General features: G+C 38.4%; 2 protein-coding genes across 7 annotated transcripts in view; one reads left to right on the top strand and one right to left on the bottom strand.

The window, feature by feature from the left end:
* Positions 1–8,093, bottom strand: part of METTL25 (methyltransferase like 25) — a 155,949-nt gene extending 147,856 nt beyond the window's left edge. For all 5 annotated transcript variants that reach the window (XR_007456740.1, XR_007456739.1, XM_049626012.1 and 2 more), the window contains exon 1: positions 7,835–8,093. Coding sequence is in view for 3 of the 5 variants with exons in the window: in XM_049626012.1 (XP_049481969.1) it covers positions 7,835–8,093 (259 nt within the window). In the remaining 2 variants the exon portion in view is untranslated. The remainder of the gene's footprint in view (positions 1–7,834) is intronic.
* On the top strand, positions 8,090–14,858 carry CCDC59 (coiled-coil domain containing 59). 2 transcript variants are annotated; one of them, XM_049626016.1, is made up of 4 exons: positions 8,090–8,435; positions 9,444–9,756; positions 10,155–10,293; positions 12,244–12,344. In XM_049626016.1, exons 1-3 carry the CDS (start codon positions 8,225–8,227, stop codon positions 10,258–10,260), a joined length of 630 nt encoding a protein of 209 aa, XP_049481973.1. In that variant the 5' UTR covers positions 8,090–8,224; the 3' UTR covers positions 10,261–10,293; positions 12,244–12,344. The 2 variants fall into 2 exon arrangements, with proteins under 2 accessions (XP_049481973.1, XP_049481972.1); XM_049626015.1 differs by lacking the exon at positions 10,155–10,293 and adding an exon at positions 14,484–14,858 and having other exon boundaries at positions 8,095–8,435; positions 12,244–12,343.
* The last annotated feature ends 10,911 nt before the right edge of the window (positions 14,859–25,769 follow it).

Below are 25,769 nucleotides of genomic sequence, written 5' to 3'. Positions count from 1 at the left end.
TCTCCTAAAAAGATCCAGAAAAACTGAAAAAGGGAAAACAGAGTTCAGGGAAATACATAAGGAAAGTGAATGAATAAAAGTTGAATACAACAGAGTAAAACAGATGACACTAATTATTTCTGTTTTCTCATTTTCTATTTCAAACACATTTTCTGGCTTCATATGTTTTAAATTAAATGTGAACACAACGTCAATACACCACAATAACCACCATCACCACCACCAACAAAAACTACTTAGGATGGCCAAGAAGAAATGTAATCTATTAAGATGCAATAAAAATAATTTAAGAGAAAGCTCAACAAAATAAAAACCTATCATAGCCATACACGTTCTGCGTTGTTCAATTAAAATGATAGTAAATTAATTACACAGATGCTCGCCAAAAGGAACCAATTCTCAGCATCCAATCCTAGTAAGGATCGTTTCAGTGACAATAATAAGAAACAGGAGAAGCAGCATATGGCCTCAAGAACCTGGAAGCAGAGAGTCAAGAGAGGCCCTGGAGGTTCAGGCAGGGTCTTAGAACAGCCCTGGGCTTTGGCAGTCACCAAGGACAGCTTGGATTTCCTGTGAGCTGAATAGGTTTTCCCCAACAGATTCTAAACAAAGTTACAAGAAATGAAAATATGCATTAATACACATTGATAAGTATATTTATAAATATATTTAAGTATATTTAAATAAATATATTTATATATCTATATATAGGTAATCTATACTATATAATATAACCCATATCATTCATTTGCTAGGACACAGTCTCTTAATTTTAAAATTACAATTAGAACAAATAAAGACACACATTCTTAAAGAAAATTTTAATTAAGCTTGATAACTGGTTGAGCTGTCTCTGTAATCTAGATCTATTTCTACTTCGTAACATATTTTGGCTACTCTAACTCCGAATATCATTTCCTTCTTGTGTTTTTGGAAGAATTTTCTAGACTTTGTGAAAACCAATAAATTTTCAAAGACCAAGAGATGGTACATTTGCAAATGTTACAGATTTATACATTCAGTCATTACTTCCCAATGACACAGCCTCGTTCCCTTGAAAGGGGCATAACAAAATCTTATCTCTTGAGATGAGACATAGGAAACCCCTTTGTCCTGAGTCAGCAAAGCATTAAAAAGCTAGTGCTTTTTCCTGAAGATGGTTAACCTCACCTATATATGTAATGACTTTTAGAAATTTTAATCTGATGTGATGCCTGTCTTGATTTTACCTTCAAATTCTCAGGGTATCTTATTGTAATTTGCAATGTATTGAATGATGTACAACATTTTCACATAGTATATACACAGAGATCATACCAGAGACAATAGATGTCTAGTTCATTACCACATTTCAAGGGGTACCTTCAGTAACACTCATTATAGATCTATGCTTCACTTCATTCAGTCTTTAAGCATCAATTACTTCACTCATCTGTATCCCAGAAACTGTTCAAGTTGCTGAGTAGAACAGTGAAGAAAGCAAACACTGTTCTTGGTTTATACCTAGCTAATAATGTAGCTGCAACTACAGACAAGCCAGTGGACAATGACAATAGTGTGACATTTGTTAATATGGCAGAGAATACAGGTTGTTATAGGGGACATTCACATTTCTAGAAGTTCCTGACAGTTTACTTCTTTTAAGGAAAGACTTACACAATCACCACTATACAGTATCATCACCACTATCACCATCATCATTTATTAGCCACGATTTATTGTACCCATGCTGAATTTCCAGTTCTACATTGGGTGCTATAGTATATCATCTTTAATCTTTACTACAGCTCTGCAAAACAGGTAAAATTTTACTTCCGAAAAAGAAAAAAAAAAAAAAGCTGTCACAGACAGATGTCAGCTCATAAGTGCCTGGCACTGACATACAAGTCACAGTCTTCTCTACTGAATGTGACAAGTGTCCCAGTACACCAATGTCAGACAAGATCTGTGGCCGTGACAACTCCATAGTCATGTCTGAGCACAGACAAAATCAAGGGCATGGTGCAAATGCAAAAGTGGTGAGAAATGAGGCCTTATGCCAACAGGCAGCAACAACTAGCCGCCAGTGTGAGGGAAACAACATGGAGGCAAATCCACCAGCCTCAATCAAGCCTTCAGCACCTACGGCCCAGACAACATCTTGACTATAACCTCATGCGACCCCAAATCGGATCCACTCAGTCAATCTCCTAGAATTCCTGGCCCACAGAAACTGTGTGAGATGGTGTAGTTTTAAGTCACTTGTTTTGCAGCAACATATGACATTAATATAATTGTGTCAATATGTGTGTACTTCTCCAGTTAAAAATTTATGAGGTAGGTCATATAATTAAATATTCATTAATGCTATATTTTCCTTTAATTCTTAGAGATTATTCTTAGAGTATATCTTCTTCTAGTTCTTTGAATAATCTTTTAACAGTCACTTAAATCCAACACCTGAGTTCAACAAGGATCAGCTCCTATTAAGTCATTCTTTTCCCCTTTGGTTACACTTTTAATTCTTTGAACATAGCTACTTAAATCCAACATCAGTGCTCACTTGGAATCAGTTTCCTAAGTATGAATCACACTTTCCCGTTTCTTTGCACATCTAGTGAGTTTGGGTTAAAAAGCAGAATCGCAGGGAATTTGTTGTAGTGAATCTATTTTGTTTTTCTAAAGGTTTTGTTATGGTTGAAATTAACTCCTCTGGACTCCCAACTATGAAATCTATCTCCCTTCAGCGTGAAGCAGCTGATGTCTCTGCTCAATTGCTGATTTGCTACCCTGACCCCTGAGGGTATCCCTGAACCTGTGCAGTGTAGCAGTCAGACAAAGATTTGGGTAGATTGCACAGACTGTGGGGTTCACCCTATGTTTCCAGGGCTCCCCAGCCTAAATTCCCACTTGCTAGCCCTGAGTTCTGCCTTTAGAATTCATGAATTCAAGCAGGCTCCTGATCTTTGCCACCCAAATTGTGTGCACTCTGGGGAACACACTCTTTCAAAGGGGCAGTAAATTTGCAAATCTTGTCAGAAGCTCTCTTTCAAAGGCTTACCATGCCCTAGTTTTGCCAGCAATTTTGCTGGATTCTGCATGTGACCTCTGCATGTGACCCAGGGATTGTGGCAGAGCTTGGAGCTTAGATCTCAGCCGTTTCTGTCCTGCTTCTACAATATATTCCTTAAATTTCCATCTGCTCTGATCTCTGAACTTTGTCATCACCACCTTGATGTGGTAAGGATGCAGCTTTCCACTGCCAGATCTAGGGGGGCTTGGAGCACAAAAGAAAGGAAGAAAGCCACGAACTCCCAGTTCTTATCCATCAGTAGAAACCTCTATAATAAAGTCTTCTCAACTACCTTTCGTCATCTTCCCAAACCTTCCAGTAGTTGTTTTTTAATGATCTGGCCACTGTTTATCATTGTTGTTTGCTAGAGAAACTATCTGATCTCTTCAAGTTGCCATTACCTGAAGTTATTTTATTAGCTTCCTATCATGTCTTCCTGCTTCCATTCTCCCCTTCTAACAGTCTCTTCTCCACACAGAAGCCAGAGTCATAAATCACATATCACATAAATCATAAATCACATATTACACCCCACACAAAATCTTTTTTATTTTTAAAGAGAGAGTGTGTGAACAGGGGAGGGGCAGGAGGAGAGAGAGAAAGAATCTTAAGCAGGTTCCATGCGCAGTGCAGAGCCTTGTGCAGGCTCAATCCCATGTCCCCGGGATGATGGCCCTAGCAGTATGGCCTACAAAGTCCTATATAAAGTTATCCCAGGCCACCTCTCAAATCTTATCATTCACTAGTCCCACCTGGACCATTCTTCTGTGCTTTCAACACACCTAGCATATTCCAGCTTGGTACCTGCTCTTTACTTGGCCTAAAACACTCTTCCTCCACTTAGCTGTACGACTGGCATTCTCCAAGTTTCTGTTCAAATTTTGTCTTGCTAGAGAAGACTTCCCTAATCACCCAATCTAAAATAGCATTTCTCTCCACCACACCATCCATCTTCTTCACTTTCCCTTCCATGCTTTGCTTTTCTCTATTGTGTTTACTGCCACTTGATCTCACTTATTGATGTTTATATATATATACACCATATATACGCTTGGTTTACTATGGATCTACCCTCTCTTAAACATAAGCTCCATGTGGCAGGAATTTTGTTGCATTCAGTATCATAACTGTAGGGTCTAGAATAAAACCTGGTAGGTAGGAAGTGCTCAATAAACATTAGTCAAATAAATGACTGGGTTAAGTGCTGCTATTTCCTAGGCATTATTGTATCAACTCATGTTACTTTCATAGTATTCCATCAAATAGGCACTATACTTATCCTTATTACAGATAAGGCACCTAAGTACAAAGCATTGAAGTCCAAGTTAACAAAACTAGTAAGAAGTGGAGCCAGGACTTGAACTCTGGCAGTCCTGTCTGCAAAGCACATTGCATTAGTCTACTCTGGCTGTCATAACAAAATATCACAGACTGAGTGAGTGGCTAAAACAACAGAAATTACTTCTCACAGTTCTGGAAGCTGGAGGACGGAGGTGATGGCAGAGTTGGTTCCTGGGGAAACTTCTATCCTTGGCTTGCAGATGGCTGCATTCTGTGTCCTCATATAGATTTTCTCTGTGTGCCCTCTTGATGTCTCTTCCTCTTCCTGTTGGATTAGGGCTCCACCCTTACTGACCTCATTTAATCTCATCTCCTTAAAGGCCCTATCTTCAAATACAGTCACAATGGGGGGTTAGGATTCTAACATATGAATTTGGAGGACGGGGTCCCGATTCAACCCATAACACTTGTAATTTATATCCATAAAATATAGTTATTTTCAGTATCTTTCCTTTTTATTTTAGAGAATTAAATGTTTCTTCTCTAATTGTTTTTAGGCAGACAGAGAAGAAACTTTCAGGACTCTGACCAGACCATAACATCACCTAGTAAGAGAAATCTACTAAAATAGCTACCCTGAGGATCTTCAGAAACAACTTGGTCTCATAAAACACCAAAATGATTGGGCCAAACATCTGCTGGTGCACTTTTACACACTGTGCATTAACTCAAGTGAAGCTCTGGGAATTGTGTTTATTTGTAACTCCTCATACAGAATCAGCAGAAAACCCCACTTTATGCGGGTCCCTGATGGAAATCCTTTCCAGTCTCCTTGGTGCTCCTTTAACACACCATGCATACTCCCACATCAGAGCCTATGCACTTCCTGTTCTCACTGTCTGGCATGTTTTACCTCCAGATAGCTTCATGACTCATTTTTCTCCTTTCTAGGTTTCTTTTCCAGAGATATCTACATGAATTCTTGCTGGAACAACCTATATAAATTGCAAACAAACTTTCCTCCTGCACTTCCTCTATTTATTCCTCCCTTCTCTACTTGATTTTTCTGTGGCATTAAAAATTGTCTCTCTTCCTTCTAGAATGCAAGCAAGATGAAGACGGGGTTGTTGTTTATTTGCTATTTCCCTAGCTCCTAGAAAAGCATGCCACACAGTAGACACTAAGTAAGTGTTTGCTGAGAGAGTGAACAAACTTCCCCAAGGTTACAGAGATAGTGGTAGAACTGGAATTTGAATCACATCTAATACAAAAGTCTAAAAATTTAACTGCTAAATTATACTGTACATAGACATGTGATGTAAGTTTTAATAAGATACAAATATAGTCAAAAGAGCAAAAACTATTCTTCTAGGACACAAACAACAGACTTCATATAGAGACAGAGAAAATGCCTATAGTTTTTCTTTGCATGAACAAAAATTAATATCCCTTACAAGCATGAATTATAAAAATTCATTATTTTAATAGTAAAGGCAGCTGACCATTTGCACAAGTGAATATTATGTATAAAAGTATGCAGGGCCAGGTACTTTTCAAAAGTGAACAATCTGGTCTAGACTCCACTGTTGTTGGATAACTAAAAAATTGATTGTAAGGTTTTCCCAAAAGATAGTAGTATTTTACTCCTAGCCCAAGAGAACAAGTAAGTGGTGTCACTCATTCATTCATTTACCAAATATTTATTAACCACTTATAGTGACTGGGCACTGTACTAGGGATACAGCAGTGAACAAAACAATTCTTATATTCTTAAAAGGGAAAACAATAAAAACAAAACAGAACAAAGGAATGTAGTTGTGTCATAAAAATGTTGGCTTTGATAATAGCCTTTGTAATTCACTCTTAGATAATTCAGAATAAACTTTCATTACAGTGAAGACCTCAGATGATGCAAGTTTGAATCTCCATTGCTGTGACCCTGATAAACTATTTCAAGTTGCAATTTCACAAAGAAGCGAAAACAGAACCCATCTTGCAAGCCTGATATAAATGTTAAAAGAGAAAATATTTAAGAAAACACTTAGCACACGGTAGAGTAAATAATAAATATCAAATAACCCTATTATTATCATTAGGATATTCAAACAATCTAATTCTTTTATTGTGTGAAAACCCATATGAAAGTCTTGGGCTTCATATTTAATTGCTGGGGTTTTTTTTTTTTTTTTTCTTTTTTAGGAGCTACCATGAGTCATTCATTCATTCAACAAATGTACACTGAGAATTTAAGCCCTGTTACTAGGTGAGTACTGGGTATTAAGAGAGCAAACTGAAGAGATGTGTAACTTTTCTACAATGAACAGTACCTTTAAAGAAACCAGTATTTACCTATTACAGGAGGACCCTCTAGTGGTACTTTGTATTTCGGAGAATGCTCAGTGAATAAAGTAAGTGCAAAGTTGGGAAAGCCTAGTAGCAAAAGGGAAGAAATTCCAGAAGCCTGACGGTGTCCTGTCATCTCTGCTTCTAACATGTACTCACCTCAGTAGAATCTAAATTTCTCCAAGGCAAGAAACCCAAGAGCCTACAAAAATTCATGGCACACAGTAGATACTTTACAAACAATTTTCACGTGAACTGGTACATATTTCGGGTATATATTTCAGGTCTTCACTACTACCATCCTATTGCATGACACAGGCATCTCTTTCTTGTACTACAGAAATGGCATTCTAACTGGACTCTCACCTTTTGCTCCATTAGTCTGTTCTTCAAACAATTATTAAAACTATTTTTTTTTCAAATATAACTTACATTAAGTCCCCATATTGACCAAATGACTCCAAAGTTTTCCCATCACACTTAAAATTTCAGAGGACTGGAGATCCTGCGTGATCCGGCCCCTGCTTACCTCCCTGACCACACCTGCCATTTCCCCATGCCTGGCTCTAGACACTCAAGCTTTTCTACAGAACCTCAACCAGTCCTGCTCTTTTGTGCCTCTGGGCCTCTTTGGTTCCTGAAATCCTTTCCTGTGGCTCACTGCAGGCTGGCGCCTTCTCCTACTTCTTAGCACCTAAATTAGAGCAGTCTCCTCACACAATCGCTATCACATCTGTTTTCATTTATTTTTTCTTGGCCATTATTATTTTAAATTATCTTGATGTATTTCATAAAGGGTTGATTTATCTTCTGCCGTTTCCACTTGGAATCTAAAAGCATTGTCCGTCTTGTTTCCCACCATTCAAAAACTTTTTGTTGAATTACTCAAAGAACAACGCTCCTGCACGATTCCCTGTCTCTTTAAATTTGGAAAATACACAAGCACCCAAGGACGATAGAGATAACCCGGAAGAACGTACCAGGCCCACCCTGCCACGAACCCGACCCCGCTTCCGCTGCCCCGAAGCGAGTGCCTCCCGGTCCCGCCTCTGCCCGCCCCACCGCACACCTGTTTCCGCTCTTCTTCCGCTAGGGAGACTCTCTGTTGGGCCGGATCGTCTCTCGGCTCCAAGCCCGCCCCGCCCTCTTGCCATTCACCTGATCCCATCTCGGCTTCCATCAGGAGGCGCGCCTCGGGGGACCGAGCCTCCGCCTCGGCCGCTGACCGCTTCAGCACCCCCAGCACGGTCTCCGGGGGCAAGTCGACCAGTTGCTTCCACACGGACTCAGTGTAGAAGTCCACCGTATGTGCACTGGAAATGGACAGGGCTTCTCTCAGGAACTGCAGCAGTCCCTGCAACTTGGCACGCAACGTGGACAGGTCCTGGGTCACTGGGAGCGGAAAAGAAGCCGCCATGACGCTCACCCTCCCGGGCTGTAGGTGGCGCAAACGTAGCCGCAAGGCGAGGGCTCGGTCGCAAGTAACTCAGACCGTATGAATACGTCTCCGATCTGGACTCTAGTTGGGTGATTGATTGCTTTTGTCTCATGACGTACTTTCACAGCGTCCATTGTGATTTTTCCTGGCGACTTGGTTGGTGTGCCATGGCGCCGGTGAGGCCGGCGGCTCGGTGGCCGGCAGGGAATTTTGGGTCACGTAGCGACGGAGTTTCCCCGGTCGCATTCAGGAAAAAGAATGTGAAGCAGAGGACGTGGCGATCTAATCATCAGCAGGCCTTCGTGGGAAGCGTTCGAGAGGGTATGTAAGAAGGCAGCCTTTTACAAATCCTCAGGCCTGCGAAATCTTAGGATATGAGACTCGCCATAGCAGGGAAGAAGGTTTTAGGATCCAGACCCGGACATCCTTGGGGCAGAGGGGGCCATTCCCGGACCTCCTTGGGGCAGAGGGAATATGGGAATATGGGAGCTATGGGCTTCCCATAGCTCAGGAATGGAAGATGAGGCGGTGTTGCTAACTAAATCTTTAAACGTGTTTCCCGACTTAACCCCATTCTTGATCAGAATTGTTTTTCTTACAATTTTTCTGTGAAACTGTAAGCAGAGCATCTATGGTCCACTTCTGCATGTATTAAGGCAAAGGATATAGAGAAAGATGGGACCGAAATGTACTGCCCCAAATCCTTGCTGATTACAAATATCCCAAAGCTTTGGAAACCGTTTTCTTTTATTGATCTTAATGAACTTCGTTTTAGTTTGTTTTTATTTTGTCTTGCTGTCTGCACGTGTCCTCAAATCCCATGTGGAATGTATAAGCTGTAAGTTCAGTTTTCTCGTAATTGCTAGCTGTACAGAAAATCATGCACTGTCTTCTCTTTTTTGTACTGAATTTCTTTCGAAAATCAGTTATACTGTGCTTTTCTAAGGTAAAATAATTGATGTGAGTTTTTTCTGAAAGTATTGGAGACCTAGAGTAAGTGTTTTAGATGAATGAAGGAATTCATTTTGATTTTGGGTGCAGTCAGTTGGAGTTATGTAACATTAGTCATTTTCTCTTCTTTGAGATTATTGAGTGTGTATGACTAATATTAGCTTTGTCTTTTTGCGAAGGACCAGCATACTATTCATTACATTCTCTTAAACTTGTTTTATGAAATGACTTCTTAAAGCAAAACTAGTTTTGCTAGTAAAGTAATTCGAGTTTCTGAATGTGATGATGTAAAAAGTTTTCCATGTTAAATTAATAGCTACATTTTTCATGCAATTTATTTTCTGAGAAAGTTAATATATGACTGATATTCTTCAATAGGACAAGGCTTCGCATTCCAAAGAAAACTGAAGATTCAGCAAAATTACAAGAAATTGCTGTGGAAGGAAAAGAAGGCTCAAACCTCACAGGAATCCCAGTTCACAGATCGATACCCTGATCATCTAAAACATCTTTATTTAGCTGAAGAGGAAAGACTCAGGAAGCAACTTAGAAAAGTTGAACAGCCTTTATCACAAGAACAAGTTGATCAACCTTTGCTAAAAGAACAATGTAGCACTGCCCAAGCTTTGTCTGAAGAACATTGTAGTGCTGAGCAGCCTCAGGCAGCAGAGCAACATAGCATAAGAATAAAGTATGTATTATTTTCTTTTCAAGTCCTTTAGATAGAAGTAGTGTTTTATGAAAGAGTTTATAGGACAGTTTGTGGAATTTTGAATTTTTCTCATTTAAGGCATTTTAGAAATCACAGTGAATTATGTGAAAATATTTTCAGGGAAGCTTTCTTTTTAGCTAAAATGACTGAATTAGGCTAATTTATGTTAGTGGAAGAAGTAATGAAGTTGGAATTAAAAGATGTGGGTTTTGGATTTCAGCCTCAAATGCATTTAACTTTTTTGGACCATGGTAAACTCTTGTTAGTAGTACATGTTGAAAAAAACCAACAACTACTTTGAGAGATATTATAGTATAGTGGTTAACGTCAGACTCTGGAGCTGGACTTAACATACTGGTGCCTCTTCTTTGAGATAGAAATGATAATAAGAAGTATGTGATTCAGAGCTGCCATTTGTTCAACTCCAGAATGGATATTCACACAGACTCTGTGGTACTCCTGACCCATCTCATGGTGCTATGAAGACTGGTTTATTTCTGTAAGGTATTTAAAAAGGTGTGTGGTATATAGGAAGTACTACATAGGTGTTAGCTGCTGCTGTTACTACTATTCTAGATTTTTTCCCCCAGAGGACATAGACTTGATTGCAATTAAACAAATAGATGGCATAGCTGTATAACACTTGGGTTTTAAAAGAGCTGACTTAACTTTCTCTGTGCATACCTCAAGTTAAAATGTGCTAAAACCTAAACTGGCACAGAATCCAGCTGTTACTTGGGACTCTTAACTTTTTAGTTCACTAAAATACCGTTCTTTAAAGTTGTTAGTATCTGGAGCGCTCACTGCCTCCCTTCGGGGTGCCTGGCTGGCTCAGTGGGTAGAGTGTGTGACTCTTGGTTTCAGGCTTGTCACGTCAAGCCCCACTTTGGGTGTAGAGATTGCTTAAAGTTGTTAGCTACTTGTGGTAAAAGTAACAGGAAATAAGACCCCAGGAAAAAGTACAATTGCAAATAGAAACAGAGATGCTAAAAATTCAATTTCGTCAGTAGGCATGTGCGTCATATTATTGAATAATGGATGTATAGTTCTGGCAAATCTAGAAATGCAGGTTTCTGTCATTCTTGGTAATAATTGAGGTAAGGAGGGTTAAACCACGAGACACAATATGAAGGTAAAAATCATATTGTTAAAGATTTCTTAACTTTGAGGTCAAAGCAGGAGAAAGTTACTGAAGAAGTTAAATAGAAGTGTCATAATTGGAGAAAGGGGAATACAGAAACAATGAAGTCAGCAGAGGACAGTTGTAGAAAGTAGAGATTGTTCATGTATCAAACACTGTAAAGTCCAAGAAAAACGGGACTTTAAGAACAAGTCTTTGGATTTATGGTTTAAGTAATCATTGGTGACTTTGGAGAGATTTTCAGTAGATAGTCTTTATTAACGTGGATGTAACTACCTAAAGAATGGAGACCAAGAAGGGAAACACTTGGGGAAAAACCTGGTGCAAGAAAGGAAAACATGAGCAGGAGAGAAGAATGTCACTAGAACTAAGGGAATGAAGTTTTCAAAAATAGTGAATGGCCAATTAAATGAGACTAAATAATGCCCATTGATTCAATCTTCATATTTGACTAGAAGGCCATTTTTGACGTGGATAGTTTCATTAAAGAGAACAAATGCCAAATTGCAAGGAGTTAAGGAGTGAATGTGATATGACATCTGTAGTCTATTTTCTGTTCTTTCTAGGTATTTGACAATGAAAGGACAAGGAATAAGACTGATAGTTAGAACAGTACATAGAGTCTGGTAATGAATAATTTATGCATTTGTTCAAGAAAGGAACTGTTGAAATATGTTTTATTGTAGTTGTGAATTGGTGTGAAAAATTGAGACTGGGAAAAGGAAGATTAATTACTGAATCAGATAGCTTGAGAAATGAATGTCATCTGAGCTTCAGTAGTTGAATTAGATTAGAGTGGGACATCAGAGGGAGAAGTACTTTAATATAGAACAGTTTTAAATGGGGACTAGGTTCAAGGTGTAGTCATTCATGATTGAATAGGTTAAGTAGAGACAAGTTGATCAAAGCAGTTTGGGATTAAAGTTCATGTACCACCCACAACTTCTGTAACATCCTTCAATTTAAGGTTTTCTTCCTACTGTCATTTCTGTCATTCTTGTGCTGCTTTCCTGTTTGTTAACATTTTAGAATCTTTCAAAGCTTTCTGTGTTGTCCCTGGTTGAAATATTTCTCAAAGAGTCTCTATAATTACTTATTTATAATTATTTTTTAATTGTATTTTGAAAGCTGTAACTATATTTTTAATATATTTTTTTTGACATTTTACTAATAAGATTGATGTCCTCTTCCAGCCTCTCTTCCTTGCTCTGTTCATTTGCATCAGTGACATTTTACTGTGCAAGTACTATATTTGACATAATTGTGTCATAATTTTGGTTGCACCATTTTTAATCCTTTGACTTACATATCTTTATCTTAAAAAGCTCCATTACTATTCCAAGGAAAAATAAAAAGAAAACATCAAATCAAAAAGCACAGGAAGAATATGAACAAGTACAAGCTGAGCGTACTGCTAAGAAACAAGTAAGATCTTTTAAAATATTTAAATTCTTTTTTTTTTAAATTCTAAATGTATACATAAAGCTGTGCTTCTTAGTACGTGTATATAGTATGTTTTCTGTAAATTGCTATTGAATAAATGAGTGGTCGGAGAAGAGCTGGAGAATTTTAACTAATTCCTCAGTCATTTCTATTATCCTCAAGAAGGCATGCATACTAGTAGGTCAAGAATAGGATCTTAAAGATACTGCTTATAGGTTAATGAGTATCTGGGACAACAGTTTTTAAGAGTATGGTCTAGGAACTTGCACTTTTAACAAGTGTCTCGAGATTTTTATGTATAATAAAATTTGAGATCTACTGACTTAAGAAAAATAGATTATCGTAATTTTACATTGAAACAGGTAAAAGAGGGAGGTGTTAGAATAAAATACTTCTTTCTAAAGAGTTGATCTTGCCTATTAAAAACTTACTAGATTAGTTTAGCAAAAAGTTACCACTCTTTATTGTCATTCAGAAGCCCAAAATTATAATAGTCTTTTTCAAATGAAAACAAGATGATGCAGAGCTTCAACAAAATTGTTCAATCTGTGGTTTCTATTTTTTGCATTGAAGCTATATTAATCCATCACTTTAAAAAGGATTGCACATTAATCAAAAACTACTTTAAAGATGGTATTGACATGAAATTTCTGTTATGTCTTAGCTTTAGAGTTTGTATAATTAAGAAATCTGGAAGTTTAACATGTACAATTCTCCTGATTATTTTTAAACTGATGGTAGACTAGGATGAAGGAGAAACATTTCTCCATGGAAGTATTGTACATTTGTTTCATAGTTTGTTACATTATGCTCTTTTCTAACCAGCAACAGTCAGTTATTAACTGCCACCTTTGGAAATGGTATAACAGGTAAAGTAAGGACCACTATACTATAAAACGTTTGGTATCTTTTTGAAATTTTCTTTATATATATGAATATTAAGGCTTTGTAGTCATGAAAATTGATAGTTTCTTAGAATTTATGGATATCAGATGTCAGGAGAAAAAGCCAACACCAATCAATCCATGAGAAATCAAAACTACATAAATTAAATAAGCACCCATAATAGATGCTAAAACTTCAATTTCTTTTGTTTGTTTGTTTGTTTTTGTTTTTTTACTTTGTTTAGAGAAACTCCATAGAGGTAAACTATCCTGTATATACCTGAATTCACAAATAAATTCCAGATCTTTTGTGCTTGTTAAAGTAAATGAAGTATTATACCATAGGAGGACATAAGTTTGAGTGCTAATCAGACTTTGCATTAACAAGATCTAGATAGGAGACTTGGTCTTACAGGGTATTTAGGATTTGGGACAAGTCACTTTCCATATCATGGAATGTCAGTTCTTCATCTGTAAGATGAAGATGAAGATAATAGCCTAGAATGACAGTTTTTTAAGAATAGAATATGCTATGATATGAAAGCACTTTGATAATTAAGTTACATACCAATACAGGCTGTTGTCATTTGGGTGCTATATGTGTTACTAGGGAAATTGAGAAACAGCACATGTATTGGTTTTTTTTTTTTTTTTAAGAACTTTTGTTTAACTTTTGTAAGAATATTGTGCATTTCGAATAGTGCTTTTCAGGTTTACATAAAAATTTGAATTATTTTTCTTATACTCAAATGAATTTGAGTCTTTATCTTAGCAAATCAAAGGAGCATAACTCTTAATCACAATCATAATGCCTAGCAGTGTTTTGCCTACTATATAGTCAGTAAATGTTTCCTTAATTAAATCTGTCAGATGGCAAATTAAATAGAATACCAGATATTCTACAAGTGAAGATTTTTGTATTATATGCAGTAGGTAATCTCTAAAATCCCAGATCTAATTAAATGATGAAATCTTGCATATATATGCCTTCTTTCCTCTGTGCTCTAATTTTAGTTGTAGCCAAATAACTAAAAAACTTTAATAACTTTGTGTTAGTCTGTGTTAGAGCATTATAGAGTAAAGGCAGAAGGTAACTACTTAAGCGACAGGTAACACCTCTTATTTTGCAAAATCTAAGACAAGCCTAAAGTGTTTGCATGGTAATAGCTATTTCAGCACAATGACTGAACTGTATCTACTGTTTGTTACTAATGCAAATTGCATGTTAATAATTGTAGGAATTTGAGAAGAGAAAACAAGAGAGAGAAGAAGCTCAAAGGCTCTATAAAAAGAAGAAAATGGAAGTATTCAAAATATTGAGCAAAAAGACTAAAAAAGGCCAACCAAACTTGAATTTACAAATGGAGTATCTTCTTAAAAAAATACAAGAAAAAAATTAAAGCAGCCATGTTTTTAATTAAAAGTTAAAATAGCTGCCCTCTATTGAGTTCTTTTGTATATATACTGTTCCTCCTAACAATTAACTAAATTTTTTAACATAAAATGGATTGCTGAGCTACGCTAAGTATAAAATGTCCAAATATTTTTTTTCTTGTGAAAGAAAATTTTCTGTATGCTATGCAATTTATTTGTTTCTTATTTATTTGCCTTCAAGGTGGCCCAAAGAATTGAAAGAACTTTCTATTTGAATGTGTTTAAGCATGTAATATTTTTGTACCGTATGAAATTCAGATGAAATTAAATGTTTTGAAAATAAATGAGCACAGCTTTCAATGAATTATTTCAATTAAATATTTTAGTAATGGACTATTACATTTAAAAAAATTTTTTTTAAACATTTCTATTCATTTTTGAGAGAACACTAGCAGAGGAGGGGCAGAGAGAGAAGGAGACACAGAATCTGAAGGAGGTTCCAGGCTCTGAGCTGTCAGCACAGAGCCAGACCCATGAACCATGAGATCATGACCTGAGCCAAAGTCAGAGGCTTAACTGACTGAGCCACCCAGGCACCCCTCCACTATTACGGTTTTAAATTCAGAAACATGAGAGCAGGTTACCCAGGTGCTGAAACTATCCTCTGCCCCCACTATATTATCCTGTGGTCTTTATTTATTTTTTATTAGTGCAACAGTGATTTCAGGAGTAGATTCCTTAATGCCTCTTACCCATTTAGCCCATCCCCCCCTCCCACAACTCCTCCAGCAACCCTCAGTTCTCCATATTTAACAGTCTCTTATATTTTGTTCCCCTCCCTGTTTATATATTATTTTTGCTTCCCTTCCTTTGTGTTCATCTGTTCTGTGTCTTAAAGTCTTCATGTGAGTGAAGTCATATATTTGTCTTTCTCTGACTAATTTTGCTTAGCGTGATACCCTCTAGTTCCATGTATTTACAATTGGCAAGATTTCATTCTTTTTGATTGCCAAGTAATACTCCTATCCATTCATCCCCCGATGGACATTTGGGCTCTTTCCATACTTTATTGTCGATAGTGCTGCTAAAACATTGGGGTGCATGTGACCCTTGGAAATAGCATACCTGTATCCCTTGAATAAATACCAAGTAGTGCAATTGCTAGGTCATAGGGTAGTTCTATTTTTAAATTTTTGAGGAAACTCCATACTGTTTTCCAGAGTGGCTGCACTAGTTTGCATAGCCACCAACAGTGCAAAGGATCCTCTCTGTGCACATCCTTGCCAACATCTGTTGTTGCCTGAGTAGTTAATGTTAGCCATTCTGACAGGTATGAGGTGGTATCTCATTGTGGTTTTGATTGTATTTCCCTGATGATGAGTGATGTTGAGCATCTTTATATGTGTTGCTGGGCCATCTGGATGTCTTCTTTGGAGAAGTGTCTATTCATGTCTTTGTCCCATTTCTTCACTGGATTGTTTGTTTTTTGGGTGTTGACTTTGGTAAGTTCTTCACAGATTTTGGATGCTAACACTTCAGCTGATACATTGTCTGCAAACGATTCTGTCGGTTGCATTTGAGTTTTGCTGATTGTTTCCTTCACTGTGCAGAAGCTTTTTATTTTGATGAGGTCGCAGTAGTTCATTTTTGCTTTTGTTTCCCTTGCCTTTGGAGACGTGTTGAGTAAGAAGTTGCTGTGGCCAAATCAAAGAGGTTTTTGCCTGCTTTCTCCTCGAGGATTTTGATGGCTTTCTGTCTTACATTGAGGCCTTTCATCCATTTTGAGTTTATTTTTGTGTATGGTGTAAGAAAGTGATCCAGGTTCATTCTTCTGCATGTCACTGTCCAGTTTTCCCAGCACCACTTGCTGAAGAGACTGTCTTTATTCCATTGGATATTCTTTCCTGCTTTGTCAAAGATTAGTTGGCCATACGTTTGTGGGTCCGTTTCTGGGTTCTCTATTCTGTTCCATTGATCTGAGTGCCTGTTTTGTGCCGGTGCCATACAGTCTTGATGATACAGCTTGAAGTCTGGGATTGTGATGCCTCCTGCTTTGGTTTTCTTTTTCAAGATTGCTTTGGCTATTCAGGGTCCTTTCTGGTTCCATACAAATTTTAAGATTATTTGTTCTAGCTCTGTGTAGAACAGTGTATAGATTTTTCACCTCTTTGGTTATATTTATTCCTAGGTATCTTATGGTTTTTGTTGCAATTGTAAATGGGATCGATTCATTGATTTCTTTTTTTATTGCTTCATTATTATTGTATAGGATTGGAACCGATTTCTGTTGATTTTATATCCTGCAACTTTGCTGAATTCATGGATCAGTTCTAGCAGTTTTTTGGTGGAATCTTTTGGGTTTTCCATATACAGTATCATATCATGTGGGAAGAGTGAACGATTCACTTCCTCCTGGCTGATTTGGTTGCCTTTTATTCCTTTGTGTTGTCTGATTGCAGAGGCTAAGACTTCCAATACTATGTTGAATAACAGTGGCAAGAGTGGACATCCGTGTCTTGTTCCTGACCTTAGGGGGAAAGCTCTCAGTTTTTCCCCATTGAGAATGATATTAGCATTGGGTCGTTCATATATGGCTTTTATGATCTCGAGGTATGCTCCTTCTATCCCTACTTTCTTGAGGGTTTTTATCAAGAAAGGATGCTGTCTTTTGTCAAATGCTTTCTCTGCATCTGCTGAGAGGATCATATGGTTCTTGTCCTTTTATTGATGTGATGTATCACATTGATTGTTTTGCAGATATTGAACGAGCCCTGCATCCCAGGTATAAATCCCACTTGGTCATGGCGAATAATTTTTTTTAATGTATTGTTGGATCCGGTTGGCTAATACCTTGCTGAGGATTTTTGCATGCATGTTCATCAGGGAAATTGGTCTGTAGTTCTCCTTTTTAGTGAGGTCTCTGTCTGGTTTTGGAATCAAGGTAATGCTGGCTTCATGTAAAGAGTTTGGAAGTTTTCCTTCCATTTCTATTTTTTGGAAAAGCTTCAAGAAAATAGGTGTTAACTCTTCCTTAAATGTTTGGTAGAATTCCCCTGGAAAGCCATCTGGCCCTGGACTCATTTTTTGGCAGATTTTTTATTACTAATTCAATTTCTTCACTGGCTATGGGTATGTTCAAATTTTCTATTTCTTCCTGTTTCAGTTTTGGTAGTTTATATGTTTGTAAAAATTTGTCCATTTCTTCTAGATTGCCCATTTTATTGGCATATAATTACTCAAAATATTCTCTTATTAGTGAATGTATTTTGTATTGTTGGTTGTGATCTCTCCTCTTTCATTCCTTATTTATGTGGGCCCTTTCCTTTTTCTTTTTGATTAAACTGGCTAGGGTTTTATCAATTTTGTTAATTCTTTCAAAGAATCAGCTCCTGGTTTCATTCATCTGTTCTGGTTTTTTTAGTTTGTTTTGTTTTGTTTTGTTTTTTTGATATCATTGATTTTTGCTCTGGTCTTTATTAATTCCTGTCTTCTGCTGATTTTGGGTTTTATTTGCTGTTCTTTTTCCAGCTCCTTAAGGTGTAAGGTTAGGTTATGTATCTGAGATCTTTCTTCCTTCTTTAGGAAGTCCTGGATTGCTATATTCTTTCCTCTTATGACCGCCTTTGCTCTATCCCAGAGGTTTTGGGCTGTGGTGTGATAATTTTCATTGGCTTCCATGTACTTTTTAATTTCCTCTTTAATTTCTTGATTAGCCCATTCATTCTTTAGTAGGATGTTCTTTAGTCTCCATGTATTTGTTATCTTTCCAAATTTTTTCCTGTGGTTGATTTTGAGTTTCATAGTGTTGTGGTCTGAAAATATGTACCGTATGATCTCGATCTTTTTGTACTTGTTGAGGACTGATTTGTGTCCCAGTGTGTGATCTATTCTGGAGAATGTTCCATGTGCACTTGAGAAGAATGTGTATTCTGCTTTAGGATGAAATGTTCTGAATATATCTGTTAAGTTGGTCCAGTGTGTCATTCAAAGCCATTGTTTCCTTGTTAAGTTTCTGTTTATATGATCTCTCCATTGCTGTAAGTGGGGTGTTGAAGTCCCCTACTCTTACGGTATTATAATCAATGAATTTCTTATGTTTGTGATTAATTGATTTATATATTTGTTTTCCTTCACGTTTGGAACATAGATGTTTACAATTGTTAGGTCTTCTTGATGGATAGACCCCTTAATTATGATCCAATACCCTTCTTCATCTCTTGTTACCGTCTTTATTTTAAAATCTAGATAATCTGATATAAGTGTGGCTACTCCGGCTTTCTTTTGGTGACCATTACCATGACAGATGGTTCTCCATCCCCTTATTTTCAAACTGAAGGTGTCTTTAGGTCCAAAGTGGGTCTCTTGTAAACAGCGTATAGATGGATCTTGTTTTCTTATCTATTCCGTTACCCTATGTCTTTTGATTGGAGCATTTATACCATTGATGTTTAGAGTGAGTATTGAAAGATTTGAGTTTATCGCCATTATGTTGCATGTAGAGTTGGAGTTCCTGGTCTCTGGTCCTTTTAGTCTTTGTTGCTTTGGTCTTTGTTTGTTTGTTTGTTTATCTTTTCTCCCCTCAGAGAGTCAGTCCCCCTTAAAATTTCTTTCAGGGCTTGTTAGGTGGTCACAAACTCCCTTAGTTTTTGTTTGGTGGGAAACTTTTAATCTCTCCTTCTGTTTTGAATGACAGTCTTTCTGGATAAAGAATTCTTGGCTGCATATTTTTCTGATTCAGCACATTGACTATATCCTGCCACTCCTTTCTGGCGTGCTACGTTTCTGTGGATAGGTCTGCTGTGAACCTGATCTGTCTTACCTTGTAGGTTAAGGTCTGTTTTTTCCTTGCTGCTTTCATTCTTCTTTCCTTGCCTGAGTATTTGGTGAATTTGAGTATGAACTGTCTTGTTGATGGTCTGTTTTTGTTGAATCTTATGGGAGTCCTCTGTGCTTTCCGGATTTTGATGTCCAGGTTAAGAAAGTTTCTGCTATGATTTGCTCATACAAATTTTCTACCCCTATTTCTCTCTCTTCCTTTTCTGGGACCCCTATGATTCTGATGTTACTCCTTTTTAATGAGTCACTGATTTCTCTAATACTTAAGTCATGCTCTTTTGCCTTGGTATCCCTCTTTTTTTTTCTGCTTCATTATTCTCCAGAAGTTTGTCCTCTGTATCGCTGATTCACTGCTCTGCCTCTTCCATTTCTGCCACTGTAGCATCCATTTGAGAATGCAGCTCAGTTATAGCATTTATTTCATCCTGAGTAGGGTTTACTTTAATCTCTGCAGAAAGGAATTCTAATCTATTTCGACTGCAGCTAGTATTCTTATTGTGATTCTAAATTCTGGTTCAGACATCTTGCTTGTATCTCCGTTGGTTAAGTTCCGGTTGTCATTTCTTCCTGGTGTTTCTTTTGGGGTGAATTCCTTCGTTTTGTGATTTTGAAGGAAGAAAAGGAATTAATGAGGTAAAAAATTAAATTAAAATTAAAAAATTAAGACAACACACACACACACAGAAAAAATCAAATAAATAATGCTAGGTCCTAGGTGTGTTTTGGTCTGGGTGTTGATAGGGGCTTGATAGATTAGAGACAAAAGGGGAAAAAGAAAAAAAAAAGGAAACGTTTGAAAATTTGAAAAAATGAATGCAGTGCAAGAAAATGAAATGATGGAATAAAAATAGGATTTTAAAAACTTACAAAAAAGTTTTAAAAAGTAGAAAAAAATGAAAAAATTGTTTTTAATAAAAAGTGAAAATAAACGTAAATTTTTTCTCTTTCTGTATTCAAGAAAAAAAAGATTAAAAAAAAAGAAAACTGAATAGATGGACCAGCAAACAGACTGAAATACGGTTGAAATTACCTTGTTTTCCCCTGGGAGTCAAACTATGAAGGACTTTATAGTCTAAAACTATGCAGGTGCGGAGATTTGTGGTGTTCCTGAAGAGTGAGGTTGACCCTGTTGGGCGGTGTTTAGTGTAACAGCTCTGTTCTCCACTAGATGGCGCTGCTTAGCTTGCTGGGGTGGATTTTTGTGGCACTTGTAGGTGTGTATGCGCATGCGCAGGAGGGGTGAAAAGGGCGTCACCCAGCTACCCTGTTGCCAATACTGGAATTCTGCTCTCCCCGATCAGCTATCGCACACCCGTCCTTTGTCTCTGGCTTCCCTCCACTCCCCGCTTTTACACTGTCGGTGACCAAGCCGTCAGGTTGCCAGGTGGCACCTCCCTCCTGAGTTTTATCTCAGATGTGGCTGTCTTTCACGACCCCTCACTTCTGAGGGACTGCCGCTTTGACCCGTTCTGACCCTCTGTGGGAGGGTCTCACTGAGCAATGGCCTGGAGCCAGCTGCACCTAGGAACATTCACCTGACCATGCTGCTGCCAATGCCCAGGGACTGTGGCTGGGTGCCAGCCGGCCCCAGAAAAAGTTCACGCGATCGTGTAGCAGCAGCGTCTCAGGGAATATGGAGAATCACAACACACATCTGGCACCAGGCTTCACCCTTAATGACCCTGTTCCAGCACCAGCGAACGTGGTTCTCTGGGGTCCGCAGGGGTCTTTACCTGTGGGGGGCCACACAGCGTCTACCAGATGTCCTCCCAGCAGGGGAACCGCCTCTCCGTGTGTGGCCCGAAGCCCCCTGGACTTCACTCTCTGCTCCTGAGGATTGGCCCTTCTCACCAGAGCACCGCCAGGTATTGAGCTGAGGAGTTTCAGACTCTGAGCTCCCCCTATTTATAGAGTCTTGATGGAATTTAAACCCTCTCCTTTCTCCTTTCTCCCTTTTTTAGTTCAGTCCCTGCGGCTGTTTCCACTTTTCCACTTTCTCTCCAGCTGCTTTTTTTTGGGGGGGGTGCTTTTCCTGTACTCTCCCCCTCATCTCTGTCCTCTCTCCACAAGCAAAAACAGCTCCTTACCCTCCACAGCTTCTCTCTCCCCCAGTTCACCTCTCCACGCCGTGTATCTGCTGAGTTCTGTGGTTCAGATTGTGCAGATTGTTGTGTTAATCCTCAAATCAGTTTTCTAGGTGTGCAGGATGGTTTAGTGTTGATCTCTATCATGTTGTCTTTATAAAATTTGGTGTAAGAATTCAGACTGCTATTTACAGGTATTCTCTTAAGTGGAAGCACACAGGTTGTTAGTGTCAAATCTTTTGAAAGAGGATGGGAACTGAGCAGTGTCACAGCAAGAATAAAGTTTTCAGGTTTAGTGGGACCCTATTATGGAAGAATGTTGTCTCTGCGCATTACCAGTGCTGGGTCCACTGGTAACCTTTGTGAACTGAGGGAAAATGCTGGTACGTTGCTTCTCCTGTCTCCCTGCAATCACTACAAAATGAGAAGGGCTTGATTGAAAACAAAAGGAGTGTAATAATACTTGTAAAACCTTGTATAATAAAATTGTATAAATGGTAACACATGCAGCCTGGTACTGCATTAAGGTTTCAGGGAGCTGGTGCGCTTTACTGATCACTTTGCATTTGAAAGTGCTGTAGGAGGGGCACCTGGGGGGCTCAGTCGGTAAGCGGCCTGGTTAAGCATCCGACTTCAGCTCAGGTCATGATCTGGTTTGTGAGTTCGAGCCCTGTGTCAGGCTCTGAGCTGTTAGCACAGAGCCTGGAGCCTGCTTCAAATTCTGTGCCTCCCTCTCTTTGCCCCTCTCCTGCTCACACTTTGTCTCTCCAAAATGAATAAACATTAAAAAAAAAAAAAATGCAGTAGGAGATGCTGAGGAAACAGAATTTACCAAAGAGGAAATCCTTATTACATAGAAAAACAGTGCTTAGAAATGTGCAGTACATTATATAGCCTTTAAAACATGTAATTCAAAAAGGCTGAATGTGGCTACCTTAGAAAAGAGAATACATTGTGAAACAGTAAAATATTTCAATGAATTACTGTATAGTGATTTCACACATGTTTTTCTTTCACTTCTAAACACTTTGTCAGGATAAGAGCAGGGAGACACTTTATCAGGATAGGATAAGGGAAGAGATCTAGTCTTTTTGAAAGATGAGTAAAAAGGAGTTGAGTGCATTTAAAAACGCTTTTGAGCAGCTGCTGTATGTGTAGGGTCCGTGTTAAGGTATTAATCTTAAAAAAGAACTTCCTCCAAGCAATTTACAGAGAAGTAAATGCCAAGTAACAATATCATAAGACAAAAGTAATCTGTGATGATGAGGTATCAAAAAAAAAAAAAAAAGGTTCAGATTTCATTCATTAAGGAACTTCTTCATGCACTAACAGAACTTCTTACAAGGCACTGGCAGGGGTCCTATTTCAAGGTTTGGATAACATTGATGGTTTCAGAAACATGTTTTAACAAACAACAAGTGATTTTGTTGTGGATGGTCCTCGGACCGCATTTTGCAAAGCATTGGACAAGGCCTCAGTTTTCTGAGAAACTTTTGAAGACAGTAGGGATAGTTTCATGGGTGAGGTGGCAGGTGGGAAAAACCTTTAAGGTTGAGAAGAGTTGAAGACATCATGAGGAAAAGACAAAGGGAAGAAAGCCTGGGATATATTTAAAAGTTTGTTTAAAAGTCTTAAAAATAGTTACATTTCTGTTATTACGGATGGGGACTATCACATCCTTTGTCGATGTCTTCCATGTGGAGGAGACACCCTCAGCCCAGCACTAATGGCCTCTTTGCTGTTCTAAAGTTTTCTGCCCAGCGAGGTAGTGACTTACCTAATAATTTTGGGGAGAACACCTTGCCTGCCTGCACAGTGCATATACTTTTGATTACTATTCTCATACTGAAACTGTAAAGAACAGGGAAGTATTGATGAAGAACAGGAGGAGGAAGGGATGGAGGCAGAGCAGGGAAAAGGCCTGTGTTTTGGGGAACGTAACATCTAAAACTCCAATTTGTGCTGCATGGGTCAGTATGTTAAGAAATAAAGCAGGAATGAAACTTGAGTGAACATGGTATACAAGTGGAGAAACTTTGGGTGGTCAGAGCTCGTGGTTTTCGAGCTCAGACTTTATTACATCCACAGGGAGTTTGGATCTTGGCAGTTTGTAGAGGTTTATACTGGGCATTAATTTGAGATATATATATATATATATATATATATATATATATATATACATACATACATACACACACACACACATATATATATGTATGTATACTTGCAGTAGGCTTTTAATTGTTACCATTTTGGCAAGATAAGTTAAGCCTTAAGGCACCTGGGATTTTGATCTTAAGTTCAGGGTAGGCTTGTCTACACAACACTGGTTATTTCTACAGAGGCAGGGTGCAATACTGAGCCTCAAGCAGAAGTGCACGGGCATCAACAAAGAAGCAGGGTAGAAGGTGGGCGTGGTGGAAACACACAGGCTTCTGCAAAGGCAAGGAATGTGGGAGCGGGGCTCACTCAAAACCTGGCCTCCTGGATAGTGTCAGCTGATATCAGCCAAGATGAGGCTCAGTGAGCTACTGGCTCTGCTGGCATTAAAGGCATTGGCAAGTAGAGGCCGCATCAGGGTGCAATCTATTGCAGCTTGACCCTGAACTACATTGAAACTCATGAACACTAGGGACCTCAGCAGAAGCTGCAGAGACACTAGATAGCCACTGCATTTAGGATTTAATGATAGAAAAAATATAGCCGTGCGGAACATTAATGACTATATCAGTATTTGCTGCTCTTAAACTTCAAGGCAGAGGACCTTGTGTGCAGTACAGACTTCTACATCCCCATAGCTTATTTTACAACTGGAAGTTTGTACCTTTTGACTCCATTCACCCCCTACCACCTGCCACTTGATTTAATATCGTTTATAGATGGATTTTGAAAATGACAAAGGCATCCACTTTTATTGTGCCTGTTGGAAACACAGACATGAAAGCGATCCATTACATGATATTTTATCTTCCCAAGTAGTAAAGGTAATAACCCTGACTGAAGCCTGTACTGTGGCAAAAGACAGAAGATAAAACAAGAGTAGATATGGTTTTGGAATTGTTTGTGACTTTGAAATGCTATGAAACCTGAAGGATTTATGACATCAAATATTTTGACTAGTGGTAAGAAAGTTACCTATGACTTAGTGGAAGCTATTCAAGACTCACAAAGAAACAGTGGTTGTGAATGTAGAAGTACATAGGCAGACCAAAGGCCAATGCCAATGCCCTCGTAGAGCTGCACACTAAATGAGCTTTTACCAACCCAGCCAAATGAGATGCCTCTAAGTTGATGTGTCTCCTCACCAAACATTCAGACAGATAATTTTCCCAATTTAAGCAGGCTAAGGTTGACTCACAGCATCTACATCAACCTTCTGAAACACAGAATTGGCCACCAGAGGGATGGAGGCCAGAAGTCCACTATCAAGGTGTTGCAAGGGCTATGCTCCCTGTGAAGGCACTAGGGAAAGATCTGTCCCAGCTCTCTTCTAGCTCTGGTAGTTCCTTGGCTTGAGGCAGCATAACACCAATCTTCACATGCTGTTCTGTCTGTGTGGCTATCTCTGTGTCCAAATTTCCCTTTTTTTATAAGGACACTGATTATATTATAGTAGGATTCACCCTAATTATCTCATTTTACCTTATTACCTCTGTAAAGACCCTATCTCCAACTAAGGCTGCATTCTGAGGTCCTGAGGATTAGAACTCCAATGTATCATTTTTAGGGGCACACAATTCAACCCATTACATACATTATCATGAAAATGCTTTACAACGTTATTGGGACACCATTTCTATTCCTTCTATGGGTTCGTGTGTCAATGTGAATTTCCACTCACATGATACCTTAAACTGAGGCTAAGTCAAAAATGTCTCTAGGGGCTCCTGGATGGCTCAGTCGATTAAGTGACCAGCTCTTGATTTGGGCTCAGGTCATGATCTTACAGAGCTGCATCGGGCTCTGTGCTGCCAGCATGGAGCCTGCTTGGGATTCTCTGTCTCCCTCTCTCTCTGCCCCTCCCACATGCATTTGCTCTCTCTCTCTCTCTCTCTCAAAAATAAATAAAACTTTAAAGAAAAAAATTCTCTAGAAGCACACAATTTCAAAAAGCAGTCTGAACCAAAGATGATAATGGATGTGAAGCCCATGCCTGAGATTGACGAAATACGACATAGCACAATGATTTTTTTTAATCTTTCTCTTTTAGTAATTATTGTCCTGGTATTT

The sequence above is a fragment of the Panthera uncia genome, chromosome B4 (assembly GCF_023721935.1).
Source record: "Panthera uncia isolate 11264 chromosome B4, Puncia_PCG_1.0, whole genome shotgun sequence".
In the NCBI taxonomy this organism is placed as follows: Eukaryota; Metazoa; Chordata; class Mammalia; order Carnivora; family Felidae; genus Panthera; species Panthera uncia.
The sequence above is the reverse complement of the archived record's forward strand: the minus strand, read 5'-3'. Positions and strand labels throughout refer to the sequence as shown.